Source organism: Jaculus jaculus, chromosome 17 (genome assembly GCF_020740685.1).
Source record: "Jaculus jaculus isolate mJacJac1 chromosome 17, mJacJac1.mat.Y.cur, whole genome shotgun sequence".
In the NCBI taxonomy this organism is placed as follows: Eukaryota; Metazoa; Chordata; class Mammalia; order Rodentia; family Dipodidae; genus Jaculus; species Jaculus jaculus.
This window is the reverse complement of record NC_059118.1, coordinates 58858491-58874208: the sequence shown is the minus strand read 5'-3', so window position 1 is coordinate 58874208 and position 15718 is coordinate 58858491. Positions and strand designations below refer to the sequence as shown.

The 15718-nt window shown below is 45.3% G+C and overlaps 1 protein-coding gene across 2 annotated transcripts in view; it reads left to right on the top strand.

Annotated features, from left to right (window-relative positions):
- The first annotated feature begins 529 nt into the window (after positions 1-529).
- Positions 530-15718, top strand: part of Tmem170b (transmembrane protein 170B) — a 32843-nt gene continuing 17654 nt past the window's right edge. Inside the window, exon 1 of one of the 2 annotated variants that reach the window (XM_045137077.1) lies at positions 530-652. In XM_045137077.1, coding sequence (XP_044993012.1) covers positions 556-652 — 97 coding nt within the window. In that variant the 5' untranslated portion in view covers positions 530-555. The remainder of the gene's footprint in view (positions 653-15718) is intronic. The other variant, XM_045137078.1, reaches the window with a different exon arrangement.

Here is a 15718-nt window from a genome sequence, read left to right as displayed (position 1 = left end):
CCGGCGGCGGCGGCGGCGGCAGCGGCGGACGGAGGGGGCGGTTCCTCGAGTGTCGGCGACCCGGAGGCGGGCAGGCGGGCGGCAGGTGCCGCGGCGGCCGGGGCCGCAGCCCCTTCCTCGTCGTCATCGTCGTCGTCGTCCCGGTGCCGCATCTCCCGGTCCCCGCGGCGGCGATGAGCCGGGCCCGGTGGCTGGGCTGCACCTGCCGGCTGCCCGTCACCCCCGGCCTCCCGGCGGCGTGACCTCGGCCTCGGCGCGTGCCGGGCTCCACCGTCACCCCCTCGGCGCGCCGCTGTCCCCCGGCCGGCCGGCCGTCCTCCGTCGCTCCGGGGGCCGCGGCGGGGGAACGGCGCCGGCTCCCGTGCCCTCCCGGCCCCGCGGTCCTCAATGTCTCCCCGGCGGGGAGGGGGCTGCCTGGGAGACTCGCTGAGCCGCCCCCCTCCGAGGCCCGAAGGCGGCAGCGCCCGGCCCGGCGCCCCGCAGCCTCTCCCGGCCTGGAGCCGCGTCGCCGCCGCCGCCGCCCCCGGAGAGGACGGCGGGCGCCCCCCGGGGACGATGAAGACGGAGGGGGGCGACCACTCCATGATCAACCTGTCGGTGCAGCAGGTCCTGAGCCTCTGGGCCCACGGCACGGTGCTGAGGAACCTCACGGGTAAGTGATGCGCCGGCACCGGGGAGACGGGGAGCGGGAGACGGGGCGGCGGCTGGGCTCGATCCTTCCTTCCCGGGGCGCCGAGGCGGGGAAGCGCCCCTGTAGCTCGCGGCCGGATCCTGCCGGGGAGGTGTTAATCCGATCCCAGGTGTGTGTTCGAGGCCCGCCGCTCCCTTCTTCCCCCAACTCGCCCTGGATACCCCCGGTGGGTGCCCGGGAGCTCAGTAGTACGCGCGGAGTAGCGTCGGCGCCCGGACTTGAGCACAGTTCGCTTCTGTCATCGCCGCCCATCCCCCCGCACGCACACGCACCCGCTTCTGGCTGGGTAGACCTTTTTCTGGCTCAGATTTTTTTTTTTTTTTTTTGCTTTTTGTTGCTGACTTATCTCAAAACAAAAACTCAGAACGCAAATGCCTCCTTGCTGCCATCCTCAGTTTGCTAGCACCTTTTAATTTTGCTCTGAGGCAGAAAGATGACTTGAGTAGATTATAGAGGGTCAGGGACTGGGCCAAGGTTTAGCACATCCCCAGCAGCTTGGTTTATCTGTCTTCTACTCCTCCCATTTCCTTTTGTCTGTCCCTGTCATCCCCTCTGGCCTGGAGCTGCTACTGCTGTGACCTTTGATAATTTTGTATTTCCCTTTAGTCAAAGCCTTTGGGAATTGAGCTCAGCTACTTATAACATCAGTTTCTATTTGTCAGAGTTTTAATAAACACACACACACACAGCATTTTCTTTAATATGTAGGTTTGCTTGGTGAAGAAACTGAAGGCTTTGTTAATGTTGAAATGCTTATACTCCGAGTTTTGAATTTTCAAAATAGTCTTTAAAGAGTAATATTTACAGGAAAGTTGCAATTTCATGAGTCCTCAGTGCCTGCTTGTCAGAGGAAAGAAACTTCAAAACACACTTAGAATTTAATTCTTGAAAATATAGTAATTATAATTACAAAATCAATAATGTCAACTTGCTTACTAATATATATTATATCTAAATATTTATATATAAAATCTGAAATACAGAAATACATGTTCAATGTCAGGGAATTATATACCACTGGGGCAATTCTAGAGGTACAAACTTCCTTGAATATGGAAACTACACAATTAAGAGAGGTTCTGCATTGTTTGATGCGTCCTCATGTTTAAGGTATAGTCATTTTAACTTGGAGCAAAAAGACTTTCCTTGGATGCTAGACTCATGTTTTCATAGGTCTGAAAAGCCAAATTGGCAGGAAGATCATCTTATGATTCAAGATAGATTGATCTTCCTTACTTAGGGTATTGCTTGTATCTATCTACTGCTTCATATTTCCAAAATATCAGTTATGTTTCTAGAATGAAATAAGCAGCAAATTAATGTGTGTCTGTATATGTTAATGACTAGTTTAGCTCATCAAAGGGCTTTTGTAGAAAGTATAGGGAGTGTTCAGAATAACTGAATGTAATTTACCTCTTGGACAGATTTAGCAAGATTTTTTAAATTGTTTAAAATATTCTTAAAATTTATTTAAGAGGAAGGGTTGGGGGAGGAGTACGGGTGTACCAGGCCATCTTGCCACTGCAGACAAACTCCAGCATTTTGTACATCTGGTTTTACATGGGTACTGGGGAATTGAACCTGGGCCTTCAGAACCCTGAGACATCTCTCTAGCCCCAGATTTAACAGTATTTTAAAATATTTGCTTCACAATTATTGTAGCAACTTCCAGCTAAACCATTTAGTTGGCAAGAGTTACCAACCCAGGGTGGCTTCAGTTATGTCCAGCATGACTCTTCATAATTGCAGCTCTTAGTGGACTTGTCCTTGTCCTTTTGGAAAATACACAACATCTGACCCTGGGATGGAGGTAGCAAGAGGAATATGGGATCCTCTGCAAGGAAACAGGATCCAAGTATGTAGAATTCTGCATATCTTGGTGAAAATATAGAAACAAAAATACAGTGTACCAGGAGGAAGAGTACCCCATGATAGTAACCACATAACTTACAAAAGGTGTCCTGCCCATACAATGACAGGAGCGCTCCCACCTGTAGCTGCCCATTACACAAGCATGCTGTTAACTGCCTTTTACAGCTTGTAGTGTTGAAAACCGAACAGAACTCCCGAAAGCAGAGTTCTTTTTACTAAGTTCCTACTAATTATGTCTACCAACCTAGCTATTGATCTAATTTCTCATCGTAAAAACAACTCTGAAAAAATAGATTTACAAGGAAACTCAAGCAAGTTAAACTTCCATGAGATATAGTTGAGTGCATGGTGAGCTGGGCCTCAGATCCAGTTACGTAGTGAGCGATGGTGAGCTGGACCTCAGACACAGTTACATAGTGAGCGATGGTGAGCTGGGCCTCAGACCCAGTTACGTAGTGAGTGATGGTAGGCTGGGCCTCAGACCCAGTTACTTAGTGAGCGATGGTGAGCTGACCTCAGACCAAGTTACATAATGAGCAATGGTGAGCTGGACCTCAGACCCAGTTACATAGTGAGAAATGGTGAGCTGGACCTCAGACCCAGTTTCTTAGTGAGCGATGGTGAGCTGGGCCTCAGACCCAGTTACTTAGTGAGTGATGGTGAGCTGAGCTCAGACCAAGTTACATAATGAGCAATGGTGAGCTGGACCTCAGACCCAGTTACATAGTGAGAAATGGTGAGCTGGGCCTCAGACCCAGTTTCTTAGTGAGCGATGGTGAGCTGGGCCTCAGACCCAGTTACTTAGTGAGTGATGGTGAGCTGAGCTCAGACCAAGTTACATAATGAGCAATGGTGAGCTGGACCTCAGACCCAGTTACATAGTGAGCGATGGTGAGCTGGGCCTCAGACCCAGTTACGTAGTGAGCAATGGTGAGCTGGATCTCAGACCCAGTTACGTAGTGAACAATGGTGAGCTGGACCTCAGACCCAGTTTTGTAGTGAGTGATGGTGAGCTGGACCTCAGACCCAGTTATGTAGTGAGCGATGGTGAGCTGGGCCTCAGACACAGTTACGTAGTGAGCGATGGTGAGCTGGGCCTCAGACACAGTTACGTAGTGAGCGATGTTGAGCTGGACCTCAGACCCAGTTATGTAGTGAGTGATGGTGAGCTGGGCCTCAGACCCAGTTACGTAGTGAGTGATGGTGAGCTGGACCTCAGACCCAGTTACATAGTGAGCGATGGTGAGCTGGGCCACAGATCCAGTTATGTAGTGAGCGATGGTGAGTTGGGCCTCAGACCCAGTTACTTAGTGAGCGATGGTGAGCAGACCTCAGACCAAGTTACATAATGAGCAATGGTGAGCTGGACCTCAGACCCAGTTACGTAGTGAGCGATGGTGAGCTGGGCCTCAGACCCAGTTACGTAGTGAGTGATGGTGAGCTGGACCTCAGACCCAGTTATGTAGTGAGTGATGGTGAGCTGGACCTCAGACCCAGTTATGTAGTGAGTGATGGTGAGCTGGACCTCAGACCCAGTTACGTAGTGAGCAATGGTGAGCTGGACCTCAGACCCAGTTTTGTAGTGAGCGATGGTGAGCTGGGCCTCAGACCAAGTTACATAGTGAGCGATGGTGAGCTGGGCCTCAGACACAGTTACATAGTGAGCAATGGTGAGTTTCCCTCAGACCCAGTTACATAGTGAGGTGATGGTGAGCTCGACCTCAGACCCAGTTATGTAGTGAGCGATGGTGAGCTCGACCTCAGACCCAGTTACCAGCTACGTAGTGAGCGATGGTAAGCTGGGCCTCAGACCCAGTTACGTAGTGAGCGATGGTGAGCTGGGCCACAGACCCAGTTATGTAGTGAGCAATGGTGAGCTGGACCTCAGACCCAGTTATGTAGTGAACGATGGTGAGCTGGACCTCAGACCCAGTTATGTAGTGAACGATGGTGAGCTGGACCTCAGACCCAGTTTTGTAGTGAACGATGGTGAGCTGGGCCTCAGACCCAGTTATGTAGTGAGCAATGGTGAGCTGGGCCTCAGACCCAGTTATGTAGTGAGCAATGGTGAGCTGGACCTCAGACCCTGTTACATAGTGAGCAATGGTGAGCTGGGCCTCAGACCCAGTTTTGTAGTGAGCGATGGTGAGCTGGACCTCAGACCCAGTTATGTAGTGAGCGATGGTGAGCTGGGCCTGAGACCAAGTTACATAGTGAGCGATGGTGAGCTGGGTCTCAGATCCAGTTACTTAGTGAGCGATGGTGAGCTGGACCTCAGACCGTGTTACATAGTGAGCAATCATAGACTGGGCCACAGACCCATTTATGTAGTGAGCCATGGTGAGCTGGGCCACAGATCCAGTTACATAGTGAGTGATGGTGAGCTGGACCTCAGACTCAGTTACGTAGTGAGCGATGGTGAGCTGGACCTCAGACCCAGTTACATAGTGAGCAATGGTGAGCTGGACCTCAGACCCAGTTACGTAGTGAGCGATGGTGAGCTGGGCCTCAGACCCAGTTATGTAGTGAGCAATGGTGAGCTGGGCCTCAGACCCAGTTATGTAGTGAGCAATGGTGAGCTGGACCTCAGACCCTGTTGCGTAGTGAGCGATGGTGAGCTGGGCCTCAGACCCAGTTTTGTAGTGAGCGATGGTGAGCTGGGCCTCAGACCCAGTTATATAGTGAGCGATGGTGAGCTGGGTCTCAGATCCAGTTATGTAGTGGCAAATGGTGAGCTGTCCTCAGACCCAGTTACGTAGTAAACGACGGTGAGCTCGGCCTCAGACCCAGTTATATAGTGAGCAATGGTGAGCTGGATCTCAGACCCAGTTATGTAGTGAGCGATGGTGAGCTGGGCCTCAGACCCAGTTATGTAGTGAGCGATGGTGAGCTGGGCCTCAGACCCAGTTATGTAGTGAGCGATGGTGAGCTGGGCCTCAGACCCAGTTATGTAGTGAGCGATGGTGAGCTGGACCTCAGACCCTGTTGCGTAGTGAGCGATGGTGAGCTGGGCCTCAGACCCAGTTATGTAGTGAGCGATGGTGAGCTGGACCTCAGACCCTGTTGCGTAGTGAGCAATGGTGAGCTGGACCTCAGACCCTGTTGTGTAGTGAGCAATGGTGAGCTGGGCCTCAGACCCAGTTATGTAGTGAGTGATGGTGAGCTGGGCCTCAGACCCAGTTTTGTAGTGAGCGATGGTGAGCTGGACCTCAGACCCAGTTATGTAGTGAGCGATGGTGAGCTCGCTTCAGACTCAGGCTGCCTGCAGAACATTCAGTTTTCCTCCTACAGTGTTATTGTACTTAGCTACTTCTTTTCCTCTTTAGGCAGAATTAATTTCTTGCTTTATCTAGTCTGCCTCTTATACATACTTATATTGTGCCTTTCTTCAAAGAATATTTTTGCTCTGCACGATTTTGCAAGACTTTAATCCCAGCCCTAGGGAAGCAGAGGTAGAATTGCTGTGAGTTCGGCCCTGAGAATACATAGTGAATTTCAGGGCAACCTGGGCTAGGTGGAGAGCCTTCCTTGGGAAAAGAAAGGAACAACAGTCACAAAAATACATTTTGTTTATTTGCGAGGACAGAGAGATAGAGCACTGAGACAGAGAAAATTGACAAGTGCTGGGACCTTTAGCCTTTGCAAATGAACTGCAGATGCCTTTGCCACTTTGTGCATCTGGCTTTATGTGGTTAGTGGAGAATCAAACCCAGATGCTTTTGGCTTTGCAGGCAAGCTCCTTAACTGCGAATCCATCTCTCCAGCTCCTTGGAGCTCTTTTATTGCATTATAGTTTTTGTCACTTCTGGATTGAGCTTTACCCTAGTGAGGACGTTGTCTATTCCTTCTTGAGTTTTCAAATCCTGCCAATAGAGTGCCTGCGCATAACAGGTGTTAGATGCATGTTTGTTGCATGGAGTCTTTAAATGCCACCCCGTGCATAATTGACGCATCCTACAGTGCGTTGTTTTCATCTTGTTCAGGACGAATGCGCTGCTCAGCTTTCATAGACAGCAGCTGCACATGCTTTGGCAGTCTAGTGCTCCACCCCTAAGCTTATCTCCCGTTGCCGGAAGACTTACAACATACAAATGCTTCGGGAATGCAGCTATATTTTGTGTATGGTACCATGCTGTCATGTTGTTTCTATAATCTTTTAAACAAATTTTGAGAGTTTTTTTTTTATCCTTACCTTACATACCCAGACACTGAAGTAAAAAGTAACTTGTTTTTGTCTTGTAGCTGTCAAGTAAAAACATCATTACCTTTATGTGGATTGTTACGGGTAGTAGGAATTCGGAAGGCATATTTGTCATTAGAGAAAGCTAGACAAACATAATAATGAAAGACATCAGAGTGTCAAAGCAAGCTGTCTTGAATTTATGAATCAGAGAAGGAAAGACAGAATTCTAGTTATTAGGAATTCTCTACACACCAAATAAAAGGGAAGGGTGTTCTCATTTCTACTTTTTTTCAAACCAACAAGTATGATGTTATTCATCTGCTTGTCTTTTCTCTCACAGGCAAAGCGAGAAAATATATTAATATTTTTCTTAGAGTTTGACCTTTAGAAGTCTTGTGCATCTATTACTTTAATAGCAACAAATTAAAAAAAAACTAATGAGAACTAGAAGCACCTTAACAGATGCGAGCTGGAGCTGCTGTGTTTGCGAAGCACTGAAATAGCACTGCGTTCATGACGTGGCCTGCAGGCCCTTCTCTCTCATCAGAGGCAGACAGGAGTGCAAGCTCCACGCTCCATGCTCTGCCTGCCTTGTCGCCCTACATAGCTTCTTAACCCAGACAAGTCGGAGGGTAAATCTGTGGTACTTAAGATTAGCCCAATGAGTCTGAGAATGTTTGCATGTGTCTAGAATAGCCCTCCTTATCTTTGAAGAATATGTTGTAAGATTTCCCAGGACATAAACTGAAAGTGCAGATGGGACCGAGTCCTGTACGTACCTACTTAGTGTGAACGTCAAGTTATGTTAGTTGCAGTAAGAGAGGAATAACAATTTGCAGTCAAGCAGAGCAGTGTGGCGATGTACTGTCACCACTGTTGGACTTTGCAGCCATTGTTAGGGAAAATAAGGGCCATGGGCACAGGAGCATGGCAGTACTGCCACCGTGATCTGACAGCTGGTAGTGTCATGACAGATGGCTCCCAGGCGGATAAGGCATTCAGGGTGGGCACCCTGCACACGGAGAGCGGGTGAGTGTCCTGTGTGGGGTAGAGCAGGACCGCACAGCACTTTGCTACGCAGAATGGCCGGCAACTTAAAACTCCTGAATTGCTTACTTGTTGAATGTTCCATTTAATATTTTTGGACAGTAAGTTGACTTAGGTAACAGAAACCACAGGAATTGAAACCTCAAATGACCAGAGTAATTTTTCCACTAAATAAATGATGCTGGGAAATGTGTGATATTATTGAAAAATGATGGTCCTACAATTTTAACTTGCCATTGATTTTTGTCCAAGTTCTTGATCCACACTTCCTGTTGACCCAGTGTTAGAAATCCTGTCAGCTTTGAGCTGCTATTCGTTTTTGTCTCTTCTGAAAGACACCAGGATGCGGGTTCCATGTGGAAGCAATGCATCCCCAGAAATCTCACCTCTGTCACTACATGACCATAGCCCCAGTTCACTGTCTTTCCAGCCCTTTCCTGGTGTGTAATTTCTAGGATCCCTCAGTTGTTTAGCTATGACTGGACAAGAGCTCTTCCAGCCTGTGAGAGACTCTTTAGCCGTTTAGCTGTGCAGAGGACATGCACTATTCCAGTGTATGAGATCAGTGACTTGGTAATTACTTTTCTCCCCCCTGAATATTTTTTCAGTTCCAGCCCCTCATTCTAAAATTAGAATGCACATTATATCTACTTTTTCAGCTTTATGAGTATCTTGATTTTTTAAAGTCACTAATAATTAAGTGTATCCCTTTGCTTTATTTTGATTTCTTTGACTGATTTGGGTCCCAGTTTATGCTTGAGCCCAAATTTGGTTACTTAGGGTTTAGAGAAGAACATGTACTTTGAAAAACACTAAGGTCCTTAAACCCCTGGATAAACACTGCCCAGTGGTTTTGTGGGTGGTTAGAGGCCCCTGAGAAAGGCTACGGCCCCTGTGGCACCTCTCTCACAGCAGCAAATGTGGGGCAGGCACAGGCCCCGTGCCCATCTGAGCTAGGGTAAGCACTGGGAGGCTGGGGACTCAAATTGCAGTGGAGAATGAAAGTTACATATATGTATATATGTTTATATGCATGTTTATATTGCTCCTCAACTTGGGATATGATTCCTGCTTTATAAGCCCACTATATCAAAACATCATTGTAAATTGAAAATGCATTTAATACATTTCTTCTACCAAACACTAAAGCTTAGCCTAGCCTACCTTAAATGTGCTAGCCACTGTCTGGACAAAAAGCATCATCTAACACGGTGTATTTTATAATAAAGTGCTAAGTGTCATGTCATTTCTGCACACACAATGAAAAACAATGGCTGTGTGGCTATGCGTTTATACCATTGTAATGTTGGAAAAACCCAAAAACTCCAAGCTGAACCATTGGTACTTTGGGGAGGGTCTCTCTCTCTCTCTCTGTGTGTTTGTGTGTGTGTGTTTGTTTTTAGTATATTCATTCACAAACATCATAGCTCCCCTTTGGGCTTCATAGTTGCTAAGCCATTCTGTTGTTAATAGTATGTGTCAACAAACAAAGGAGCAAGGTGGTATCTGCTACACAATTGAAAGAGCTCACATATGGGCGCCACCTACAGCCTCCTTCACCCTGGCTCCCAGGAGCATCGGAGTCGCCTGGTTCTCCCTCACCAGTTCACTCTGCAGTGAACTTACACAGTGACAGGTGCTTCACATGTCCACACAGGGTGCTTGTCAGTGTTTGTGCCAAACTTGCCATGGTTTATTTTCTTTGAAATGTGTGGTTAGCTTGTGTTGCTCTTGTGGTATATAGAGCCAGGCAGTCAGCATCTTGGGTTTGTACTTCGTAGCACCTAACTAACGTCTTAGAGGGCTTCCCTGTGTGTGTGGTGTGTGTGTGTGTCTGGTGGAAGGCGCTGGAGCTTAGAACACTGCTTTCTTACTTTCTTGATGTCCATCCTAACACTTTGGGAACATGCGTCAGCCTGTCTCCTCTGGAGCACTATGGGTTAGATTTGAGACGTAGACTCAGTGGTTTTACTTTCTTTAGTGATGGAAGAAACGTGAGGTACTTTTCCCTCCTGTAACTGTTTGGGAAGCCTAAGCGGAAGACGGAGAAGGACTGGGAAGGGGATGTTGTGGAGCAGGACAGGAATTACACATGGTCACGTGCACGAGGCGGCCTGGAGTGCGCAGCCGGTGAGCTTGCATGGCTGTCCTGCGCTGACTGTGTGTCAGGAGCTGTAGCATTTCCTATAATTAACCTGACCATATAATTTATTATCTTATTTAATGTGTTTGATTATACAAGCTGTGAGAGGCTAATTATGTGTTTTAATGACTTAGTACTTTAGCAATAAAAGTCAGTCATGGACTCCAGAGTAGCAGCAGAAAACCAAGTCTCACTAGACTGTTAGATTGTTTAGGGATCTTGAGCTAAGCAGATTAAGTCTTAGAAGAAAAGAAACACTTCTTCAAACTTTATGCAAGTGGGGAGAATCAGGCTTTTACCTGAATGCAAGTACCATTGCTAGAATATAAAATCTGGATGCAGTCCAAGAGCACTTCAGAATTTATCATAGTGTTTGAAAACTGGGCATGTATGTTGCGGTTGAGAATGGTAGATGCCTGGATGAGGGGACAGCTTATTCACACAGCCCATCTTTGCCTTTCATGCGGTATGCTGGCCCAGGTATTTGTGGAGTATGCATTGATTTTTCTGATTTGCTTCTCATAATTCACCATGGCTTACACATCATTCTTACATGCAAGGATTTGGGGCACATGTCTACTTAGAAATTGTACTTTCAGTCATTAACATTTTCCTGTTCCTAGTGTGGAGGGCCTTGCTTTAAGAATATTACACTATTGTTTCATCTGAGTCTCAGAATAATCCTGGATGGCAAGTAGTGCTATTGACTTCATTTTTAAAAGTGAGAAAACAGGCATGGAGAATATCTTGCCCCCCCTTACAGAGCATGCAAGCCAGGACTTTAAAAACCATCCCTGTTGATCCAGTTCAGCACATTCCAGTAACTGGACCCAGTGTCGTGAGACACAGAGGCAAACAGCAGCAGTGGCTGTTCTCAAAGGCGCATTTCCTCATGAGTATTCACTTGTAACTTTGTTGTACTTGCTAATGCGAGTAACAGTTAGCCCTCAGCTTCAGCACCTTAGAGCATGAAGTGTCTCCTCAGTCTCCTCATGTAGGTGTTCAGGGTCTCCGGCTCCCACCAGCTGTCAGCTGGGCCTGTGGTCTCTGCAGACTGTCCTAAGACTGGAAGGCCAGCTTGTAAGCAGGAAGCTCACAGTGAAAGATGGGGATGGGGATGAACCAGAATACAAGCCCCCCAGAGTCTTTGTGACCTAATCTTGGAAGTGCTGCGTTCTCTTGGTCACAGGGACCACCTCCAGTGTATTGTGGGAAGGAACTACCCAGGTAGGCTTAGTGGGGACCATTGAAGTCTTCTGGAAGCTGATTAACAATCCTGAGAAGTGGGTATAGGGAAGGAAAGAAGCTTTGAACAGGAAGAATGGACTCAACACAGAGGGAGGAGAATGAAGCTCTTGCCAGATGCAGAGGGTAATGAGAAGAAAAGCTGCTTGACAGGTAGGACTGTATAAAATAGCAATGTCTAGCATTGTCAAGGGTTAATCTTGACATGTCTTTTTATAAAAGAGAGAGTTGGTACACCAGGGCCTCCAACCACTGTAATCAAACTCCAGATGCATGCATCCTCTTGTGCACATGTGCGACCTTGTGCATCTGGCTTACGTGGGATCTGGGGAGTTGAACATAGGTCGTTAGGCTTTGCAGGCAAGGGCCTTAACTACTAAGCCATCTTTCCAGCCCTAATCTTGACATTTTTGACTGAGGTATGTGTTAACCAAAGGCAAAACCATCTCATTATTACCTACCAGGATCTCATGGCCCAGTGTGATGATGAAATGTTTTAAAAATATTTTTATTTATTTATTTGACAGAGACAGAGAGAGGGAGGGAGGGAGGGAGAATGGGTGCGCCAGGGCCTCTAGCCACTGAAAACAAACTCCAGACACGTGCACCCCCTTGTGCATATGGCTAATGTCCTGGAGAATAGAACCTGGATCTTTTGTCTTTGCAGACAAACACCTTTACCACTAAGCCATCCCTCCAGCCCTCAATGAAGTGGTTTTTTTTTTTTTTTTTTTTTTTTTTTTTTTTTTAATGGCCTGTGGAGTTTGGGAAGAACCAGACAGTAGGATTTTGAAGAAAACAAAAGGTAGAAAATGAACCTGAATAGGAGATGGTAGACAAAGGAGGGGAGCGGCTCTTGTGATGTTACAGGAATCCTGTGCTGCCAGGACTCAATGAAGTCCATTGTGCGTGGTCTTGGGTAACTGTGTCTAGCAAAGATATTTTTATCAGTCATGTGAAACTGGGTTTTCATCCTAAAATTCTTCTCGTTCTCTGCCCTGAATGTTTCATTCTGTCATTTCTAAGTTTGCTGCATATCAGAAAATCTGGGGCTAACTGTACAGGCTGCTGTCCTGTGTGTAGAGTTAGGATCTTTGGGAACTGGGCCTAGGAGGCTGAATTTGAAGTTAGTTTGTAGGTTATTCTGTTATCGAGTGATCAGGGATTTAGAATATCTCTTTAAAAAATAATCTTTAGATGAATTTGTGACTCTGCTATAATATATAAATAAAATATGGAATATTTAATTTAGTTAAACATAGTAAAATTTCATTTCCAAATTCATTTCTAAAAGGATACAGTAATCTAGTTTTTCTCTTTTTTTTGCATGTGTATGTGTGCTTGTGTGTGTATGTGCATGTTTGTGTGCATGCATGTTTATATGTGTATGTGTCTTTTGTGTGAGGATGCATGTGTGTGTAAGTGTTTGCACATGTGCATGGAAGGCCAGAGGTTGACATTGGTGTCTTCCTCAATCACTTCCACCTTATTTTTTGTGGCACGGTCTCTTGCTGAACCTGGAGTTCACGGATTCGGCTAGATTGGCTATAAATAGCAAGCCCCAGGGATGCTCGTGGCCCTGCCTCGCCCGTGCTGGCACACGCTGACGTGATGGGCTTTTCTATGCATGGTAGCATTCAAAGTCAAGTTTCCATGTTTGAGTGGCAAGTCACCCAGCTTACATAACCAGTTATTTTTAAATTTTAAAATACATCTTTAATATTAGAATGTAATATTAAGAATTTATTTTTAAAATACTTTGTTGATATATGCTATTAGCCGTACTATCCTTATTATTTGGTAATATTTAAAACCTTTAAAAATTATTTTATTTTATTAAATCTAAAATTAATGGAAGAATTAAATATTAAAAATGTTTACATAGCTACTTCCATATTATATTACTGGTCATTGAAATTTCCCCCAGGGACAGATAACAGCACTCTGCACCTGGAAATGTACTCTAAGAAAGCCGGGGAGCCAGGCCTGGTGGCGCATGCCTGCCTTTAACCCCAGGCAAAGAGGTAGGAGGATTGCCTTGAGTTCGAGGCTAGTCTGGGACTACACACTTGAGTTCCAGGTCACCCTAGGCTAGAGTGAGACCCCAGAAAGAAAAAAGCAAGAGAATGTCTGTGTCCTATTTTATCCTTGACTGCTGTGGGTCAGGCTTGTACTTGAGGCCAGCCCAGTGTTCCCAGGCTGTCTTTTCTCATGGTGATACAGGTGCCAGTAACTTCAGAGTGACACGGGCAGAGCTGATTCAAGAAGCTTGAAGTGCTAAGGACAGTCTAGAGAGTTTGATTAGGAGCTATGTCAACTGGTTTCACTAATCCAGACACTTAATATGCTTGTTTGTAGGGCAAGGCTTGTCAGTAAGAGCGTCTGATGACTATTTTATAGCTCTTGGAAACCTCTGGGTTCATTATCTAAAGATCCTTCCAGTTCTGAAGATAGTTTTTTAAAATCCCAGTATAACATTGCTTTCTCAGGAGTACTGTAAGATGATTTAAACTGTGCCAATTCTGTCTTGTTTTTGTTTTCCTGGTTGTATTTTTGTTTCCTAGTCTGTCTTATTTATTGGTGTATTGTTTAGATTTAATTTTAGGAATGTGTTATATTGAGAGTTTCATCATAAGTTTTGCTATTGACAGAAAAGCTTCCTTGTTCAGCATTCAGTATAAATAATGCAGGAAATACATGATGAGACTGTAAAATGTCTTACTCATTCTGAAGACTTGTTTTTTTTTGGGGGGGGGTTATTTTTACTTAGAGAAAGAGGCAGATAGAGAGAGAGAGAATGGGCGTGCCAGGGCCTCCAGCCACTGCAAACCGAACTCCAGATGCTTGTGCTCCCTTGTGCATCTGGCTAACATGGGTCCTGGTGAATCAAGCCTCGAACCAGGGTCCTCAGGCTTCACAGGCAAGCGCTTAACCACTAAGCCATCTTTCCAGCCCTGAAGACTTGTTTTTTAGTCAGTGTCTGATTCCAAAAGCATGTTACTGTTAACTGTTTTTAACATCATCTGTGTAATTGAAATAGCTAGAGGGCATGCAAATAATATTAACAGTACTGTCAATTTATGATGCCTTGTAGTAGATTTATTTTTATATTTAATCCACATCCTTTTCTGAATGATCAGTTAGAAGAATAAATTAAATGGCATCTTCTAGAAGGACTGTGCTATGGCTTAAGTAGAGCCATGTTTGTATTTTTTTTTTTTAAGTAACATAACATGATTTCTGTAAAACAAATGATACTGTGATTGTTGTAAATTAAAAACCTGTTTCTCAAAGATTCTCTTTTACAGCTTAGTGCTACATATTGAGGTTTACAATTTGACTTTTTTTTTTTTTTTTTTTTTGAGGTAGGGTCTCACTCTAGCCCAGGCTGACCTGGAATTCACTATGGAGTCTCAGGGTGGCCTCAAACTCAACTCAGGGCAATCCTCCTACCTCTGCCTCTCAATTGCTGGGATTAAAGGCATGTACCACCATGCCGGCTAAAATTGAAATGATGCAATTAGCAAACAAAAGGGTAATTGAGTTTCCTTGTGCCATAAGCCAGTGTTGTGTTAACGGGCAGCTCATTCAAATGGCTCTTAAAGTAGTCACGATTGATTTTAAAATTCACTGCTTTTGCTCTCTGAGGAGGCAGAAACAAGATGAGTAAATAGCTCCAGTGGGTTTAGCTTGCAGGGTAAATAGGGTTTCTGGTAGCAAATACATGAATTCAGTTTGAGGAATCAGATAAGAAAATAATTCTTTTATATTTATTCTCCTTTAACTTCCTTCTTTGCTTATGTCTTCGTGTGGAGCTAAGACTTCATTTGTGGTTGATACACGTATGTGTGTGTTTAAGTGTGCTGTGTTGGCAGGTGCTTTTTCCTGGCTTTTTTCTTTCTTTCTTTTTTTTTTTTTCAAATTTTTATTAACAACTTCCATGATTATAAAAAATATCCCTTGGTAATACCCTCTCTCCCCCCCACTTTTCCCTTTGAAACTCCATTCTCCATCATATCCCCTCCCCATCTCAATCAGTCTCTCTTTAATTTGCTGGCTTTTCAGTATTTTTTTTCCTGTCAGGTTTTTTGCTCTTCTCTGATGTCTGTCATAACTTCTGGAAGCTTTCAGCTAGTGCAGTTTTCTTCTCTACTCTCTCTGTCTTCAGTTACATATGAGTTCATTCATTGGAAGTCGCTCTGTACCTCTTGGATGGTCCCTTCCCCTACTTTTTTTTTTCCCTATTCTTTTTCCTTCCCCTATTTTTGTTTTAGTTTAACAATGTCTTCTGGTTTATCTTTCACCTCAGTGACGCCTTGCCTGGGATGCATCTCTTGGTAAGCGTGTCAAAGGAATTCAGTCATTCATGATGCCATGTTTTTATTCAGCTTTTCTCATTTCCCCTTAACCTGCATAACTTTCCAGCTATGTCTGTCTGTGTTGAAATTCTCCTTCTGTTGCACATGTCTGCCATTTCCACGTGAGCCTGTGGCAAGTTAATGCTATTTTTTTTTCATTTTTATTTATTTGAGATCGA